General features: G+C 40.8%; 1 protein-coding gene and 1 long non-coding RNA gene across 4 annotated transcripts in view; both read left to right on the plus strand.

Moving 5' to 3' along the window:
- The window catches only part of LOC309628314, an 882,984-nt gene that overhangs the window by 679,177 nt on the left and 184,835 nt on the right, over positions 1-18,972 (plus strand). The window lies entirely within an intron of this gene.
- TMEM192 (transmembrane protein 192) overlaps positions 13,757-18,972 on the plus strand; it is a 30,127-nt gene continuing 24,911 nt past the window's right edge. Inside the window, exon 1 of one of the 3 annotated variants that reach the window (XM_082391193.1) lies at positions 13,757-13,894. In XM_082391193.1, the coding sequence (XP_082247319.1) occupies positions 13,886-13,894 (9 nt within the window). In that variant the 5' untranslated portion in view covers positions 13,757-13,885. Of the gene's footprint in view, positions 13,895-13,992; positions 14,293-18,972 lie in introns of those variants that run through there. The other 2 variants (XM_082391191.1, XM_082391192.1) reach the window with 2 other exon arrangements.

An 18,972-nucleotide genomic window follows, 5' to 3' on the forward strand; every position in this document is an offset into this window, starting at 1 on the left:
GGTAGAGAAGTTTCCACACCACAGAATTTCTCCTAGGGAGAGCCCTGAAGCTCTGTTTGGAAGCTGCTAGTGGAGGAGGGCAGGCCATCAAGAGCCTGATGGGACAACAAAAGATGTAAGCAAGAATATGCAAGGAGCGAAGAGGGAGGAAAGGGGCTGAGCCAGTAGGACAGCAGAAAGCCCCACGCTTCCTCAAATCCTCAGAAAATTCCACAATCCACAAACCCCTGGTGTAAATTGGTTTCTTGCAGAAATCAGTGAAGGGAGAAGGGCCAGGAGACCCCAGCTAACATCTGGGTTCCTACTGAAAGCCTTATCTCACCCTCTCCTCCCGACCTTTGAAGGGGTGATGACCGTGAACAAGCGACAAAGCACTTCATCAGTCTCTCTGACCAGCCTCCAACTTAACCTCTTTGCTTCTATCTTAGATAACTATGTGATCTAAGGGCAGGACACTCAAATTCTAGACGCCTGACTGCCCAGTGCCATAGAGGCAAAGCTGTGAGACAGGTGTGAGAAGTATCATCCCATCTTGGGGAGAAATGAATTGAAGTACATTATGTGATTTGCCAAAACAGCACTCTGAATTTAGCATTGGTGCCATCTGAAATTCTGCCAAGGAAAAACATCTAATCAGGGTGATTGAGCAAAGTGCTTTTCGCCTGCTATGATGCTGCTGAACTTAATCAAAAAGCATTTGTGAAGTACTTAATTACGGGTGTTGCTGTGCTGGATACCCACAGAGAGAACTAGGTGCCCCAGGCCCCCCTCCTGCAGTTTACAGTATAGAGAAGTGGAGGCGGGGGGTGGAAGGCAGAGGGAGAGACAGGAAGGAAGCTAACATATCATGAGTTCCTCATTTGTGCCAAGTCCCATCAACATGTGAGTTAATCCTTATGGAACCTTATAAGACAAGTATCATTTTGTCCATTTTATATATGAGGAAAGTGAGGCTCAGAGGGGAAATTGTAGAGCTGGAATTTCCTAAGTCCCAGGCTCTTTTCTGGACACCACAGTGCCTCCGAGAGGACAGGCTGACGTGCAAAGTGTGCTCAGAGCAAAATGGCCCCTTAAAACAATAAGACGGCTTCCCAGCATTTGGGTATGGAAGGCAGAGATGATGAATGAAATGTAATTTGGGATCAAAGAAAGTATGTCCTGTAGACATCCTGAAAGAGACTTCTTTATTCAGTCCCGAAAGCTTGAGGCAAAAACTCTTTGCTTATTCTCTCAGGCTTGGGGTCCTGCAGAGTGTAGGGGGTTGAGAAGCGGCTTCCCCTCCCACGCCCCTCCAGGCTGTTATGAGATCCCGAGATTGCCCTTCGTATTTAGCGCCTCTGGACAGTGAATCTGCCGCAGATGCAGGACCATTCGGAGAGTAAGGCTGCAACGCTACGGCGGGGTCCACAGAAACGCCCAAGCGCGGAGCCCGCTGCTGCTGGTGGCCGGGCCGGGACCCTGTCACCACGCAGACGTTTGCTCGCTGCCTGGCATCCGTCTGCCACTCACTGTCAGCACGGACTGTGTGTTTGGTGCCTCTGCTGCCCTACGCCAGGCACCTACACGGTCTATCTCCCTGTGCCCCTACCAGCCCTTGGTGTTTCATGTAGACCTCGTTCTCCAGGTCTTGAACTAACTGAGGAGGGGCGCGGTGACTCCCCAGGTCAGTGCCCCTCAGGCCTCGCCCCACCGCTTTTCTGTACCTCTGCTCAACTGCCGCAAGCGTTCTTATCTCTTCCTCCACCATCCCTCTCTCTCCTCCTCCTTCCCACGTCTCTCCTAACCCATCCTTCTTGATCGTATTTATCCCACTCCCCACCTTCCAGTAGCATCTTATTTTTATCCCTTTCCCCTCATTTCTCTTTGAGTTCAATTCAACCTCCATTTGTTGCTTGTTCAGTTCTGGGCTGTGTGTGTGGATCACCCTTTAAAGCGTCTGATTTTGGGGGGACGGGGGGCGTAACCATGAAACTCGGTGATTACAGGAAATCATTATTGGAAGTCAGACAGAAACACGGTGTGGACTGGGATCTAAAGAGACGAGAAAGGCTTTGGTCTTCTTTTTAACCTTCTAAACTCTAAATATCTGGTTTAAACTTTGCTAATTTCTCAGTCACTAAAGGATAAAAGTCAATTTAAAATGTATGTTAAAAGGTATGAGAAAAGGATACCTGGAAAGAAAGAAATTCAGGTTTGTTACTTTCAAGCGGCTGGAGAAAATCTGCTGTTAGGGAAGGAAGAGGAGCCACCGGTCCAGACAGGAGCGTCAAGGAGCCAAGGGCATCCGTGCGTCTTCTCCCGAGTCCGGCCTGATCCTGGCTGAGGAAACCTTTACTCTCTGACTCCCCTTGTCCAGGACTCCTCCTCACATTCCTGTTGATGTCTGTTCTCCTTACAGTATTTTCTTAATTTCTTCGGTTATAGTTTCCCATCTTTGATTCAATGTATTTAATTCAAACCATGTTCCAGGACTCCTCCTCACATTCCTGTTGATGTCTGTTCTCCTTACAGTATTTTCTTAATTTCTTCGGTTATAGTTTCCCATCTTTGATTCAATGTATTTAATTCAAACCATGTTTTAGGCATGTTGACTATGAGGTAGGTTTTTAAGTCATTTTCCCCCCATTTTATTTCTCTTGGCTACTTTCCAATGACACATAGACACCTTCAGCCTTGAAATATATATTCTATTTATACTGTTGGATACTTATGTCTGAACTTTCCAAATTTATGTCTAGTAGCCTTCCAAAGCATGATTCTTTGTCAAACTATTTTTAATTGTAAAAATAACATACCTGTTCCAGAAAATGCATCAAGAAGCACAAGTGTACTTAAAGAAGGGAGTAGAAAACTGTTCATTTATTGCGTTATTTGAAATATCAAATAAAACAAGCTAAATATCCATTATTTGATGATATTATTATTTGAGGATATATATTATTTGAGTTTATATAATATGTGAGGATATATATTGAGGTTAAATGAACTATGATATTCATGATTAGAATACTATTCAGCAATTTTTTAAAAATGAAGTGGATCTATATACGTTATCCAAAAAAACTCGCTTCTACAATGTAGAAAAAAAATACTTATGATATCATTTTATTCATTAAAAAATGTATACATAATAGAAAAACCAAATGCAAATATATGCTATAAAAGTATATGGAGGGGCTTCCCTGGTGGCCCAGTGGTTGAGAATCTGCCTGCCAATGCAGGGGACATGGGTTCGAGCCCTGGTCTGGGAAGATCCCACATGCCGCGTAGCACCTGGGCCCGTGAGCCACAACTACTGAGCCTGCGCGTCTGGAGCTTGTGCTCCGCAACAAGAGAGGCTGCGATAGTGAGAGGCCCGCGCACCGCGATGAAGAGTGGCCCCCGCTTGCCGCAACTAGAGAAAGCCCTTGCACAGAAACGAAGACCCAACACAGCCAAAAATAAATGAATAAATAAATAAATAATAAAAATAAAGGAATTCCTTTAAAAAAAAAAGTATATGGAAAAAAGTCTGCAAGAAAACACATGCCAAACTGCTCACGGTGTAGTCATGAATTACCTGTTTAATGAAACATTTAAAAGTTACCTGTTTAATGAAACATTTAAAAGTCACATATAGTAAACATTTTAAAGTGTGGAAAAATTTAACCTGGAAAGAAAGCATTCTTCAATACCCTTAACTCCTACTCAGTAAAGGTAACCACAACGGAAACATATATAATATACGTATAATTGCAAATTGGAAATTTTTTACTTGCTATGTCATTGAGATCTACCTCTATGCTTTTTAATGGTAAGTTTCTTTGGTGCAATATTTTATTTAACTAGTCCCCTACTGATGGATATTCAGATTGTTACTGTTTTTAATAAAGAGGAGAGTTTAGAAACAATATTCCAACAAATGTCCACAAACAAATATCTTTCTTATCTTTTCTAGTATAACATCAGGAAAAACTCCTAGAGTCAAAGGATAAATATTTAAAACTTGGGTTTGATTTGGTGGGTTAGATAGATTTGGCCAAATTTTTCTCAGAATGGTGTGTGAATGTTTCCCACACTGTCACCCAGACTTTCCATCTTTGTCAATCTGATAAGTAAAATAGCATCTTCTGTTGTTTTAATTTGCCTTTAAAAAATTATGGGTGAAATTGAACATACTTTTCCTATGCTACTAGTATTTCTGTTTCTGTGAACCACTTATTATCATTTGCCCCTTCCCTTTTTTTTACATTTTTGTTTAACAGTGATTTGAAGCACTCTTTGTATAATAAGGAAATTAGCTCTTTGTCATGTGAGTTAAAGTTAGAATCATGCAATGATTCATAATTACACAGTAAGCAGTTTTGTGTATGTATTCCAGACTTTTTATTAACTATATTTTTATTGTGGTAAAATATTTATAACATATCATTTGCCATGTTCCCAATTTTTAAGTTTACAATTCAGTGGCATTAATTACATTTGCAATATTATGCAACCATCACCACTATTTATTTCCAAAAAATTTCATTTCCCCAAACAGAAATCTTTACCCATTAAACAATAATTCCCTACTTCCTCCTTTCTCCAGACCCCTGGTAACTTCTGATCTAGTTTCTGTCTCTATGAACTTGTCTATTCTAGATATTTCATATAAGTGGAAACATATAATACTTGTCTTTTGTATCTGGCTTATTTCACTTAGCATAATATTTTCAAGGTTCATCCATATTGTAGCATGTATCATAACTTCATTCCTTTCGATGGCTGGATAAGATTCCATTGCATGTATAGACTGAACTTATTTATCCAGTCTTCTGTTGATGGACGCTTGAGCTGTGAGTGAGGGGAGGTGCTGGAAGGGAGAGGCCTGGCCTCCACACCCCCACCCCTGCAGAGAGAGGCTCATGTCCCCGAGATGCCCAAAGAGTTCAGGCCAGGTGCTGGGGCCTGACTGGCACAGGAATTGCTAAAAAAGGAGTTGTAAACAGAGGACTTGGTGGGTGATTATGTGCACGGTGTGACTGCCCTGTGTGTCTTGCCATGCACCTGTGAGGAACAGCTCAGCTCTGAAGCTCTTGGTTCCATCTGTTTACATTTGTGATGTTTCCAGAGCGTCATCTGTCAATCTTCTTAATTTCAGTGGCAGGAAATCATAACTCTAGCTGAAAATTACAGGGATTTAAGTCCCCTGACTCCTTTCATATGTAAATATGTAAAGTCTATCCTATGTGTACATATACGGTATATATATATATATACACACACACACACGTTACCATTATTGCCTTTAACAAGACTGCTATTATTTCTACTCATACTATTTAATGATGTTTATATTTCCTATCTGTAATTCTAAAATAAACATGGAGAACTGCAAAACAACAACAACAACAAAACAGAAAGAAAAGAAAAAGGAGTGTTCCACCTTTTGACTATTGTTAATAATGTTGCAGTGGACACTGTCAGACAAATACCTGTCTGAGTGCCTGCTTTCAATCCTCTTGGGTATATACCTAGGAGTGGAATTGCTGGGTCTTATGGTAATTCTGTTTAGCTTTTTTGAGGAACTGCCAAACTGTTTTCAGCTACATCATTTTACATTTCTACCAGCAATGTTTGGGGATTCCAGTTTCCTCAGGTTGTTGTCAGTGTTTGCTGTTTTCCATTTTTCTGAGTATAGTAGGTGTGATGTGCTATTTCGTTGGTGTTTTGATTTGCATTTCTCTGATAACTAATGATGTTGAGTACTTTTTCATGTGCCTATTGGTTATTTGTATGTCTTCGCTGGAGAAATGTCTGTTGAAGTCCTTTGCCCAACTTTTTTTTTTTTTTTTTTTTAGTCAAAGGGGGTTCTATCAGAGATTCTTTTTTTTTTTTTTTTTTTAACAAAGCAATCCCTCCAGGACATTCTTTTTTTTTTTATTAATTAATTAATTTTTATTTTTGGCTGTGTTGGGTCTTCGTTTCTGCATGAGGGCTTTCTCTAGTTGCGGCAAGTGGGGGCCACTCTTCATCGCGGTGCGCGGGCCTCTCACTATCACGGCCTCTCTTGTTATGGATCACGGGCTCCAGACGCGCAGGCTCAGTAATTGTGGCTCACGGGCCCAGTTGCTCCGCGGCATGTGGGATCCTCCCAGACCAGGGCTCGAACCCGCGTCCCCTGCACTGGCAGGCAGAATTCTCAACCACTGCACCACCAGGGAAGCCCTGCCCAACTTTTAATTAGGATGTTGTTGAGTTGTAGGAATTCTTTATATATTTTGGATTAAACCCGTTTCAGATATGAGTGTCAAATATTTCTCATTCTGTGGGTTGTTTTTTCACTTTCTTGATAGCATCTTTGGATGCACAAAAGTTTTTCATTTTAATGAAGTCCAATTTACCTTTTTATTCTTTTGTTGCCTGTGATTTTGCTGTCATATTTTTTAAAAATTGCCAAATGCAAGGTCATGCAGATTTGACTCTATATTTTCTTCTAATAGTTTTACAGTTTTAGCTCTTAAATTTAGTTTTTAATCCATTTTGAGTTGTTTTTGAATATGATGTGGATATACAGTTTTCCCAGCACAACATGTTGAAGAGGTCATTCTTTCTTTCATTGAATGATCTTGGCACCTTTGTTGAAAATCAATTGATTATAGATGTGTGGGTTTATTTCTGGGATATCAGTTCTATTCTATTTGTGTAAATGTCTTACCTTATGCTCGTATCGCACTGTTTTGATTACTACAGATTTGTAACAAGTTTTGAAATCAGGAAAAGGATGAGTCTTCCAAATTTGTTCTTCCTTTTCAAGATTATTTTGTCTATTCTGGGTCACCTGAAATGCTGTATGATTTTTAGCATGAGTTTTTCCATTTCTGAAAAAAATACTGTTAGGATTTTCACAGTGATTGCATTGAAACTGTTTATCACTGTGGATAGTATTGTCATCTTAACAATGTTAAGTCTTGCAATCAATGAATGTGGATGTCTTTCCATTTATTTAGGTCTTTAATTTTTTTCAGCAATGTTCTTCAGTTTTCAGTGTACAAATCTTGCACCTCCTTGGTTAAATTTATTCCTAAGTATCTTATTCTTTTTGATGCTATTTTAAGTGGAGTTCTTTTATTCTGGAATGTTTGTTGCTAATGTTTAGAAATGCAAATCATTTCATGAGTTGATTGTGCATCCTGAAACTTTGCTGAATTTGCTTCTTAGCTCTAATGGTGTTTTTGTGGATTCCCTAAGGTTTTCCAGATGTAATATCATGTCTTCTGTGAATAGAGATAGTTTTACTTCTTTCTTTTTTATTTGAATGCTTTTTATTTTCTTTTTCTTGCCTAATTTCTTTAGCTCTGTATGCTTTTATAGCATATATTTGCATATCAAAATATTTGTTTTTTGCATTATGTGTGTACTCTCTTTTTCATGAAAAAATTTTGCAACCTGCTTTTATGACACATGAAATTATAGAGCTGCTTTTTTTTTTGCCAAAATATATAGATCTATCTTATTTAAAAAATTGTTGGATAGTATTCTAATTATAGATACCATAGTTTATTTAACCATTCCACAAATAATGGATATTTAGGTTATTTTCAATTATTTGGCATTTATATTTTAAGTTTATGTTGTCTTTTTTTCCTATGCAAAATTTCAAACCTTTTATGTAGTCAAATTCATTACACTTTTTTCCTTTGGTGCCTCTGGGTTTGAGGTTATGCATGGAAAGTCTTTCTTTACTATAAGACTGTGTTAAAAATGTTCTTTTTTCTAGCACACTTGTTAATTTATCTTTTATGTTTAAATCTTTATACTTTTAGGAACTTATTTTGGCTTAAGGAATGTGGGAGTGATCCAGTTTCATTTTCTTCTAAATGGCTGTCTGGTTTTCCCAACATCATTCATTAAATAATCCATCAACTAGGAGGTACTTATAAAAGATATATAAAGTTCAAGTTGAAAAAGGACTAGGCCATTTTTACTCCTAGGAGGGTTATGCAGACAAAGACTCATACTCTGGAGCATGAGTCTCCTGAAAGAAGATGAAACCTACTTATCATTCAGAACTGAATTGGAGCCAGATTAGGAACAACTGCTCAGCCCAGTGTGTGAGACTATGGCTTCTAATTTGGGTTCTTTGCTCATTCCCTTTAATCCAAATATCCCTCCCTTTCTACTTTTCTCTGTGAAATCCAACTCAGTTACCACCTCAACCACAATGAAATATTTATTTGCTCTCCAAAAGTTTCTGGTTTTTCTCCTGCTTTACTTCAAACACACATATCAGGACATCCAGGAATCCTTTTTAACTGTCAGCTGAGAACAGAAACCTGAAAATGGGAAAGGGTTGACAGGAGATACCAGAGAATTGGGCTAATGCTGGAGACCAGAACATCATGTGAGGGTATAATTGGGAGAATTACGGGCATTTGTGAGTATAGTATACTCAGTCCATGTAGAAATTAAGCCTGAAGACAAGAGTCGAAGGGCAAATCTGAGAGCAGCATTTACAAAGACTAGCCAGGAGGCAAAGAATAGAAACAAGGAAACAGGACTTACTAATTTTTTTAGTTTCCCACAGTGCCTATCAGTTTCCCATGTTGGAGGACTTTAGCAAATATTTATTGATGAATGAATAAATGAACGAGTGAGGCAGTGCTGAACATAAAGTCAAACTCCAGTGTCCCTGTGATTAACAGATGATCTTGGGAAAGTCATTTAAACACTCTTACGAATTTTCTGAACTATAAAATGAAAGTAATAATATTGTGCAACCCCACCTCTGAGGATTATCATCAGGACCAAAATAGAAATGTTGTTTAAAAATGTGTAAAGTCTTTGTCAATTGTCATGCCCCCATAAATGCTGTACCTAGGATCCTTCTTAGAGAGAGGCAGGATATACACATGTCCATGTACAAATTTACATATTATTCCTTTTTGTCTTCTGTTTTTTCTCCTTTTAACACTCTAGTAACTTAATTTTCACTTATTTTAAAGAACAAATTCATCTCTAGCTTATATTAACAAAGATGCTGTAAACAGCAAATCATCACACATCCTGCTTTATGTCACCTCTGCCCACACAACTTCAGAGACTGAAGCTACAAGCGTTTCTAAATACTGGAAAATCAAAATAATTATTTTATAAGTTATTGGAGGACATTTCAAATGTCACAATTCAGCACACAGAATTGTGAATTGTATTTTAAAAGAAAAATTTTACTTCTTAATCTTACTTGATTAAATGAGACATCACTGCAGAAAGCTGAAAGCCTCATCTTCTGGTTATTTCTGGTATAAGGAAATCCTCCATGAAAATGTTAAGAACTAACCTGGCAGAATTGCAGAGCCTGGCACTTAGCATTAGAGTAGAATAAGGCAAGAGCAGAGATCAGATGAGACCAGCTCTAGAATTACTAAGTAGTAGCCTTGATTTCCATGAAAGTTACAAAATTCATTTCTTCCTGAGTTATGGTAAAAGTTTTTTTCTAAACTTTCAGGGAAATTTTGGCTCTGGTCTAAAACTTCACATATTTGGTGTCTATCCAAGGACAAATTATTTTTGGAAGTTTTAGCAAATTTTTTCTCCCACTCTCGAATTAGTCAGTGAAACCAAAATAAATTTTTTCTGTCTTCAAAAACAAGTGTGTTTTTAAACGTCAGGCACAAGAACTCCTGGAGAACATAAACCAATAACGTGGGAGGAAGTACTGGATAATGTCTGAAATTTCACTGGTTCTGAGGACCTCTAATAGACCATTTTCACCCAAATTTGAAGTGTGTGGTTGCAGTTGGATTCTATTTGTGGTACACAGTGCTCTGAAAGACATGAACATTTATGGAACAAATAAATGGAAACTGTGGAATATTTCCAATTACTCACAATATCCTTACATTTCTTTCTGGAAAACGTTTTCTAGAAAAAGTACATAAGCCAAAAATAATTTGACACACTAAAATAACTGTTGACTTACTTTTTCTGACTGTTCATTGAAAGGGAAAATTTCAGTGACACATCTCTGGGGAGCTAAGAGAAACTTAACTACAAAGCATTATCCAAAGCCAGAATTTGGAATATGTGCATTCGTGAGGTACGGGGAAACTTAAGAGAATTGTGAAAATGTCACAATTGTGAAAGAGAGTAAAGAGATCTCACTTTAAAATCAATGATAAATATTAATTAGGCACCTATCGTTTGCATGATACATGATACTAGATATATTAGGCTGAAAAATGTGTGAAATAAAGTTCATATTTGATGGCAAGACAAGAAAAATTTAAGCATAAAAAATTTTCTCTGCCTTTTGGCCTCCTATCTCCCCCCATTGTGCATTGTGTGTCTGCATTATTCATTGAACAAACCTCCCCATTGGCAGAAATACCTGCTCAACCATAAAGAGCAACATTCTCCTAGCACCAACAAGACAACTCCTTAAAAGATAACGTTCCTTCTTAATCTTGTAAGGGGCCACAGTGACCCATGACCCACTACTCGCTTTGTATGTATACACCTGGATTGTGTAAACTGTCAGTAATATGTACGTCATTTGATGGACAACTCTCTGTCTCAAAACCTTATGTAACTGTGCTTTGACTTTTAATGGGTAGAATGTTTCTGGAGCTTTCTGAGAGGCTGTTCCTGCCTTATAATCCTCACTTTGGTTCGAGTAAAATTTTCCATTTCTTTGTTAGATCAACATTAATTTTTAATTGACAAATGGAAGTTACAGTGAATTAAGGACACGTGTTTTGACGTTGGAAAAAATGAGATATTATTAACACTGTAGTATCTGTGATAGGGGCTAAGCACTGTGCTTGGAACTGTATAAATGGTGACAACACTCATAGGAAAGATGGCACTTCAGACCTGAATCTTTACCAGGTGAACTGTTTAGCCGAAAGACAGATTCTCTGCTCTCCTCTTACTCCTCATAGGTAAACAAGTGCAAGAATCGTCACCAAAAATATTTTAATCATGCAAAAGAGAAGTGTCAGACACTTTTATAAATATAATTTCTTCATAGGGCTATGTTTATTTAACTTGTTTTGTCTATCGCTAGAGCATTATGTAGACATGAGATTTTAATAATCTTTCCTGATGATGAATAAGTTTTAATTCCCCATACCTATCATATACGCGTTTGGTTCTATAAAAACACCATTTGGAGACTGAATTTCGGACAGAATTCCACAGAACCATGTTCCTGTACCTAACCCATTGTTTCTGCTTGTATTCTTAGTATGGATATTGATGACTTTTAGTGGCAATTATATATTTCTCTTTATTTCTAACTTTTGGCCCGGACACAGTAAACATGACATAGCACCTACTCCTGCATGTCTAGGCCTACACAAATTGGTGAGGCAAAGATAAACCTGTTCTACTTCTTCCTTCTGAATATTCACTCTTACCTTTCCATAGAGCACACTTTCCCCCACTCACTGTTATTCCTGGAAGTCAAGGTCTCCTACGGAAGCACACCTCCTAACCTGACAACCTCACTCCCCACCAACCCACTCCAATAAAACCTCATGAAGTTCAGAATTCTATTTCTTAAGACCATTACTCCCTCTGGTTTATACTGGGTAATCACAGATTATTTCTACCCTAAAGTGTAAGCAAGTCCTTTAACCTATCAAGTACACCAGCATCTTTGTCCCCTTGTAATAGGGAAGAACCTTTGTATTCTAAGTTAATCACTAAAGGGATGTTGCCTATAAGCTTAAATTATACATAATGGCCCATCTCTGGGAACCCTGCCTCCCAGGTAATGAGCATTAAGCTAAAATACCTTTGTTTAGCTCACAGGAAACATCCTGACCAGGCCCACCTGTGAATGACTGCAGGCAGGAAGAAATTAACACATTCCCCTCCAGAGGCTGATGGGAACCAGGAAGTGTTTGATTTTACTCCCTCCCCTTTTAATATAAAAGAAGCCTGAATTCTAACTCAGGCAAGATGGTTCTTTGGGACACTAGTCCACCATCTTCTTGTTTGGCTGGCTTTCCGAATAAAGTTGGTGTTCCTTGCCCCAGCAACTCGTCTCTCGATTTATTGGCCTGCTGTGCAGCAAGCAGTACAAGCTTGGACTTGGTAACACCCCCAACTTTTTTTATTTTGAAAAATGTTTACCTTTGGAAAAAAGACTTGCTGAACTATTTGAATAACAGTATTTTAATGTGTTATTAAAACAGTGACTATGTATGTTAATAATGCTTCAACAAACCTGAATTAGACAAAAATGTGACTAATATTTGCTGGTGCTTTGTAGAGCCCACCCTGTACAAGAGCATTACATGCATATTTCATTTAGTCAAATAGCTCTCTGAAATTAGAAATAGTAACAGTTCCATTTTTACACGTGAGGAAACTGAGCCCTAGAGAACTTAAAGATCACACCCTTAGTAAGATGCAGAATTCAAACCTCCATGACTAATTCCAGAACCCTGGAATTAGTTAACCCTGGCTTAACCAGTTTACTATACCTGTTAAAATACATGTCAACATAATAACTAAATGCAGTGTGTGAACCTTGATTGGATCCTAGATGGTGGAAAAAAAAGCAGCAAAAAAGACATTTGGGGGACAATTTGGAAATTTCTTGCAAATATGGCATAACTATTAGTTTTCTTAAGTGTAATAATATAATTGTAGTTAGGTAGGAAAATGTCCTTATTTTTAGGCAATGAAGTATTTAGGAATGAAGTTTCATTATGTCCTCAACCTACTTTCAAATGCTTCAGTTAAAAAATGTGTGACACACACACAAGCACGCACCCTCACACAGAGCAACTAACTGTTGGCATAATGCTAACCACTGTTGAATCAATGTGAAGGGTACCTGGATGTTCACTGTACTAGTCTTTCAACATTTCCCTAGGTTTGAAAATTTTTTAAATAAAATGTTGGGGGAAATGCACATTTAGACAAGGCTCTTAAGAAATAATTCATAGAATCTCAGGAAATTCTAAAGATTTAAAATTTTCATGAGATTTTAAAGATCAAGTGGAGTCTTACACCATCTTTTTCTTTGCTGCTACTTAAATGATTTTATTTCACCAACGGTATAAACAAGATTACAACATACACAATGTACAAATAAGCATTAAAAAGTATGAAAGTGTATGTATTGTAGTATCAGCATAGGGACTGGTATTAACAGAAAATTTTACTTTCCTTACATTTTTACAACGATCGTGTATTTTCAGAAAAATGTCATAAAAATTTTTTTCAATTCCACTTAAAAAAAAAAGAGAGAGAAAGCCCTAAAAATTCCTTATTGCCTCCTGTCCCACTGGTGAAAACTGTATGTCCTAGAAATCAGTCTTTATTCTGTTCGTGTCCCTCTGCAGGTGGAATTTTGAGCTATGAATGGGAACCTGGGATTCCACCGCTGGTTCTGTGCACGGAGCTGTGCCGCAAACAATAATTAAGCAAGACCGAGAAAAGTTAATGTTTTACAAAGAAGCAAGTGGCGGCCAGAAACAGTTCAATTCTTGGATTTGGAACGCATCCTTTAGTGCCCAAATCTCCGGCCAACCTAGGACGCGAGCGCAGGTTGCGGGCTCCCCAGGCACTGCAGCCTTCCCAGAGGCAGCGGTGGCCGGAGGCTGGTCTTCAGGGAGTAAAACGTCCCCCTCCTCCTCGGCCATTCCGGATCTAGGTGTCGGGCATCTGCCAATAGTAAGCGAGAGGCGAGGCCAGTCCATCCTGTCCCCTCTGCCAATCGGAAGCGAGGGGGCGGGTCCGGGAAGGCCTCTGGCAGTGGAGCCCTGGAGCGAGGAAGAGGGGTCCGCCCTCTGCGCCTCGGCTAATTGAAAGCGAGGGGCGGGTCCCGGGGCGGGTCCTGGAAGGTGGTGCCAGGCGCAGGTGCGAAGGCTGGGCGGTAGGGCTGCGGCCTCCGCCGGCGGGCAGTATGGAGGACGTGAGTGCGCGGATGCTGCTGGCAGCCTTGGCTGGAGGGGCGCCTCCTGCGCGGGGCTGCCCGGGCGCGGGGTTGTGGGAGGAGGCACCGGGGCGGTGTCGGGGTCCACGCTGGCCCCGGGCTTATTTTCCCGGCGGAAGGCCGGGCGGGCGGCAGCCCCATGCGGACGCGTGTCGGGTTCCGGAACTGGGGCGGCCCTAGGTGCGCGCGTGGCCTCGGGAGCGGGGCCGCTCGGACGCCCGTGCGCAGGGGCGAGTCCTCCTCCTCTTGGGTCCCGGCCTTGGCCCTGAGAGCTGTGACTTGGAGCGGCTGCGGCGTCCCGCGGGCAGACCTGTCGTTATCATCACCCGAAAACCCACATTGGAGAAAAACAATGTGATGTTTTGAACCGGGGCATGGTAGGAGTGAAGGGATTTTTAAATCTCTTTACTTTTTTGGATCCAAACCAGATTACTAAAAAAACAGTGCATTAGTTACAGTGTATATAGTGTACAGAGTGAAGAGTAATTGCAAAAATCTTTGCTTAAATGTATTAAAACATTTTTAGGAAAAGCATGTATTTGTGCCCAAAATTAACTGGGTTGCTCATTGGCACAAAATTCTTGCAATTGAAAAATGCAAAGTTGATAGTTATATTAAAGCACTGATTTGAGTTAATAGATTAATAGGAATATTACTGTGATCCTACCACTGAAGAAGGTGCATCAGGCAAGACACATGAAACACAGTTCCAGCCCTACACAAGACCTTAGATTCTTGTGCAAATAGTGACTATAGTTCAGTTATCTTGACTAAATAAAGACCGAACAATTTCTAATGATAAGACTAAAAAATTCTATCTTTTTTTCAGTTGAGAACATGGAAAGCTAACTGTAACACCTGGAAGTAGATTTGAGACTCATATGTATTTAAAGAAAAACTGATTGTTTCTAAATTTTTTAAGGGTGAGATTCATGAACTGACAATGTGTGGAGAAAATGAGTACGAGGAAAATTAGAGACTCATCAAAATGTGTGCAGTAAATGCTTCTTGGTTGGTGCTAAGCTGCCCCAGGGTTCTTGGCTCTGTAGCTTTTAGCGTTGGGATTAGTACAACCCTAGAAATTTGTTTCACCAAACAGTTGGAGAGTAATGTTTCACCAATAGCTACATAGCTTTAGATCTGAGCAAGTCGCCTGCTTTTGGTATTTTGTGGATATGGTCTCTACCACTCAGTAGAAAGCTAAAAACTGTGTGCCATGTCTTAGGCCCAGACACCTAAATGAGTTAAAAGAGACAAAGGCTTTTTAGTTAATGGTTCTTTGTTTGCAAGTGGGTGAACCAGTTGTGGCTACTTTAAGGAAGAAAAGGATTTATGTGAAAGGATATAGGGTAGATGAACACCTAGGCCTCTGAAAGGATCCAAACAAGGGCAGCTCAAGGGATCCAGAGACACAGGAGTCCTTTCAGAATCTGTCCTGGGATGGATCGCCTCAACCATGGACTCCGTTTGCTTTGCTGCTCTGAGAGAGAGTTGAATTGGCCCAGCCCTTTTTGGTTTCATGACCACCCCAGGCCAGAGGAGGGTGAAGAGCATCAAAGGATGTTCCCCTTGAGACTTAATGCAGAGGTAGACATTGGGTCCCCAAAGGAAGTAGCTATTGTCACAAAAGAAGAGGGAGGAGATGGTATGGAAAAAACAACAGCTATCTTCACTTGCAGATGGTGAGTTCCAGAGGGTGCTGTTTGTATGGTTTTCCCACATTTCCTAGAGGCTCCAAAGGGCAGTGTATTTGATGTAGTCACCAAATACATTGTATTTCATGAACATTGAATAAGTGACATAGAAACCATGTTGTCCCCAGCCCCTTCAGTGTAGTCAGGGAAAACAAAAGGCATACACATAAAGGAAACAATACGAGGCAGCATAAGAAATATTCCAAATTAATATTATGGGCAGTACTTTTTTAGGAGTTTTAAAGTAGAAAGAAAACACTTGGCAGGACAAGTTTTATAGAGAATATAAGTTTTGGTTGGACCTTGAAGGATGAGTTGTATTCTGAAAAAGATAAGAGAAGATATTTGTGGGGCATTCCAGAAAGCTCATGCAGGCTAGAGGAGAAGGTGCATGAAAGGGAACGAGTGGGAGATAAAGTAGACTATTGTCTTACAGTCAGGGTTTCAATGCTACCTTTTAAAAAGTTCCCGGATCCCAACTGTTCAAGAAGTTGGGCCGTCTTTCATTCACTCAGCACACATATTGAGTACCTGCTGTGTATCAGGTACTAAAGGTACAAAGAACATAGTATAATGTAGAGTCCTGCCCTTGTGAAGCACACCTTATTCGAACCACTTTGATACCTTGTCCTTCCGTCTACCTGAAAGAACCAAAAACCTGTATATAATATACGAAAAAACAGGCACGGCCACCCCCGGAAGTGGACTTCACCTCCCCAGAAGTGGTTTCACGGGGAAGGTTATCAGGAAGGCTATGAAGAAGGAAGTAGTTTGGGTATGATTGAAGGAAGACAGTACGGCACGTTACATGGAGCTAGAATCGGATCTGAGATCGGGTGGTACCAGGGTTTTGCTTTTGCTTGGAAATGTCTCCTGCACCGCTACGCCACTGAGAAAGACAGCAAAAAGATGAAGGTCTTAGAATTGTTGATTGGAATGATTCAGAAATTCTCCTATGATGACCCTACTTATGATAAACTTCATGAAGACTTAGAGAGAATTAGAGGGAAATTTAAGCAGCTTTGTTCATTACTAAACGTCCAGCCCGACTTTAAAATTAGTGCAGAAGGTTCCGGACTTTCATTTTGAGGATGACAGACGCACAAAGACAAAACATCAGGGAACAGATGTTCGTATGTCAAGTGTTTAAAAATGTGATTAAAGGCAAAACAATGATGGGGGATTCATTGTTTTACAGGGAGGGTTCCAGCTTGGCCGGTGAAAGGGCTTCCTTCCCCCAAGGTCTGCCGGGTAGCCTCGGTGCCGCCCCACCACGGGACCCCTCCACACAGGCCCGTCCTTTGTTGGGCCCTGTCTGCTCTGCAGCGTGAACGTGGCCCTGGCAGAGCCCTCACCAGTCTGCTCTTCTCTGGTCCAGGGTCCAGGCCCCTGGCTCACGGGTTCTCGTCACCTGGCAGGCCTGGCTGGATCTAGACTCGGGTTGGCTCTGGATAGGATAAACCTCCCCTTTACCCCCCGGGCTTTGGTCAGCGCTCAGAGGGACAGTTTTTTTTAAAAATGAGAGCCACAGGGTTGACACGAAGCAGGTTAATGGGAAGGAGTGATGGGAACTGTGACATTTATTGACCCTTGAGATATGCCAGTGCTGTGACCTTCTCATGTTTTATTTAGTCCCTTCAAGAGCCCATGAGGTAGGCGTTATTCCCATTTTATAGACGAGGAAACTGAGGCCCAAGAGACTGCCTGGTCCAAGGGCAGCGGGCGGCAGAGCTGGGACTCCAGCCCTGTCTCCTGGTGCCCGCTCTGGAATGCATGGTCGCACCCACAGTCTCGGGGTCCCTGCCTGCATGTCCCCGCTATGCCCCGTGGAGCCCTGGGGCATCTCATGTGGCCATGGACGTGGGTGTCTGGCTGAGAGGAGGAGAGACCAGCCCTGTCCCCAGGGAGCTGGGACGTGCTCTTCCTGTGTTCCCGGGTGGGTGGGGCTCTGCAGCATCAAAAATGGTCAAGGGGAGGAGACTTTAAGGCCACCGTTCTATGTGCAGAAACTTTGGAGCCTTACTGCAGCCTTCCTTCTAGTGTGAGTTCTTCTGTCTTCTGCCTGGACTTAAAAGGCATCATCTGTACGCGGTGCACGGCCTCAGGTGCGCCTTTGTCACAGACACCAGCAGCGCTTATCTCTGGCTGGTGGGATGGAGGGGCTTTTGTTGTCGTTTTCCTGGGTGGATTTTTGTGCTCCCTAAGCTGTCTGTTTGGATAATGTATTATTTTTATAATTGGAGAAAAAAATAAAGAGTATATTTTAAAGCAAAAAAAACCCCCAAAAAACGAAACAAAACAAAACAAAAAATATATGAAAAAACACTTGTTGAGATCATAGACATCAGGCGATGAAGGACAGTGAACTTGGAGAGATGGGAAGCAAATGACATGAGCCATATGATGGCCCCAGCTCACTGCCTTGAGAGAGTTTTCGGGGTGGGCAGAGGAAGGGGGACCAAGTGGGGCTTCAGTAGACCCCGAGTTGAGGAGATGGAGCTGAATCTGGGGATACCGAAGCAGCTGGAGTTCACAAGACAGAGAACCCAGAAAGGAGAGCACGGCGCAGAGGGAGAGCTCGGAAGAGGTGCAGAGTCCCCTCAGGTATTCAGCTGAGTCCTGTTCTTCGTGCCTCTGAGGAAACTCCCTGAGGACTGGGGGAAAAACCACTCAGAAAGACTAGAGGGAGCAGTGCTGTCATGCAGGGCCGGGAATAGTGCCTGTTCTTCCAGCCACACTGGAAACCTCATAATCACAGGGTATTAGGTTTTCAGAAAGGTCTTGCCTCACTTGTGGGGAATAACTAGCACTAGACCAAACATGGTATGATCCCACCTAAGAAAGCACCTTAAAAGAAAGACCAAAAAGATCAAACTGTTTCAAGTGACTTAACTGAATCCCAGAACAAAGCTCAATAATATAGGAATACAAAAATGTCCAGCACCCAAAGAGGTAAATTTTGCAATGTCTGGCATCCAGGCCAGAATTACCAGGCATTGCTAATTATGTGATTTAGTGAAGGTGTTAGGTAATGCTATGGTGGTAATCATTTTGCAATATATAAGTGTATCAAATCAACTCATAGTATGCAAACTTACACAATGTGACATGTTAATTATATCTCAATAAAGTGGAAAAAATGATCAAGCATGCAAAGAGGCAGGGAAATATGACATAATGGGTCAATTAAAACTGATTAAAAAATGACATGCTAGAAATAGCAAACAAGGACATTTTAAAAAATTATTATAACTGTTTTCTGTATGTTCCAAAGGTTAAAAAGACACATGGGAGATATAAAATAAACCCACTCAAACTTGCAGAAATAAAAACTACAATGTCAGATGAAAAAGGCAGTTGGAA

This window comes from Balaenoptera borealis (assembly GCF_965194805.1).
Source record: "Balaenoptera borealis genome assembly, chromosome: 4".
NCBI classification, from domain to species: Eukaryota; Metazoa; Chordata; class Mammalia; order Artiodactyla; family Balaenopteridae; genus Balaenoptera; species Balaenoptera borealis.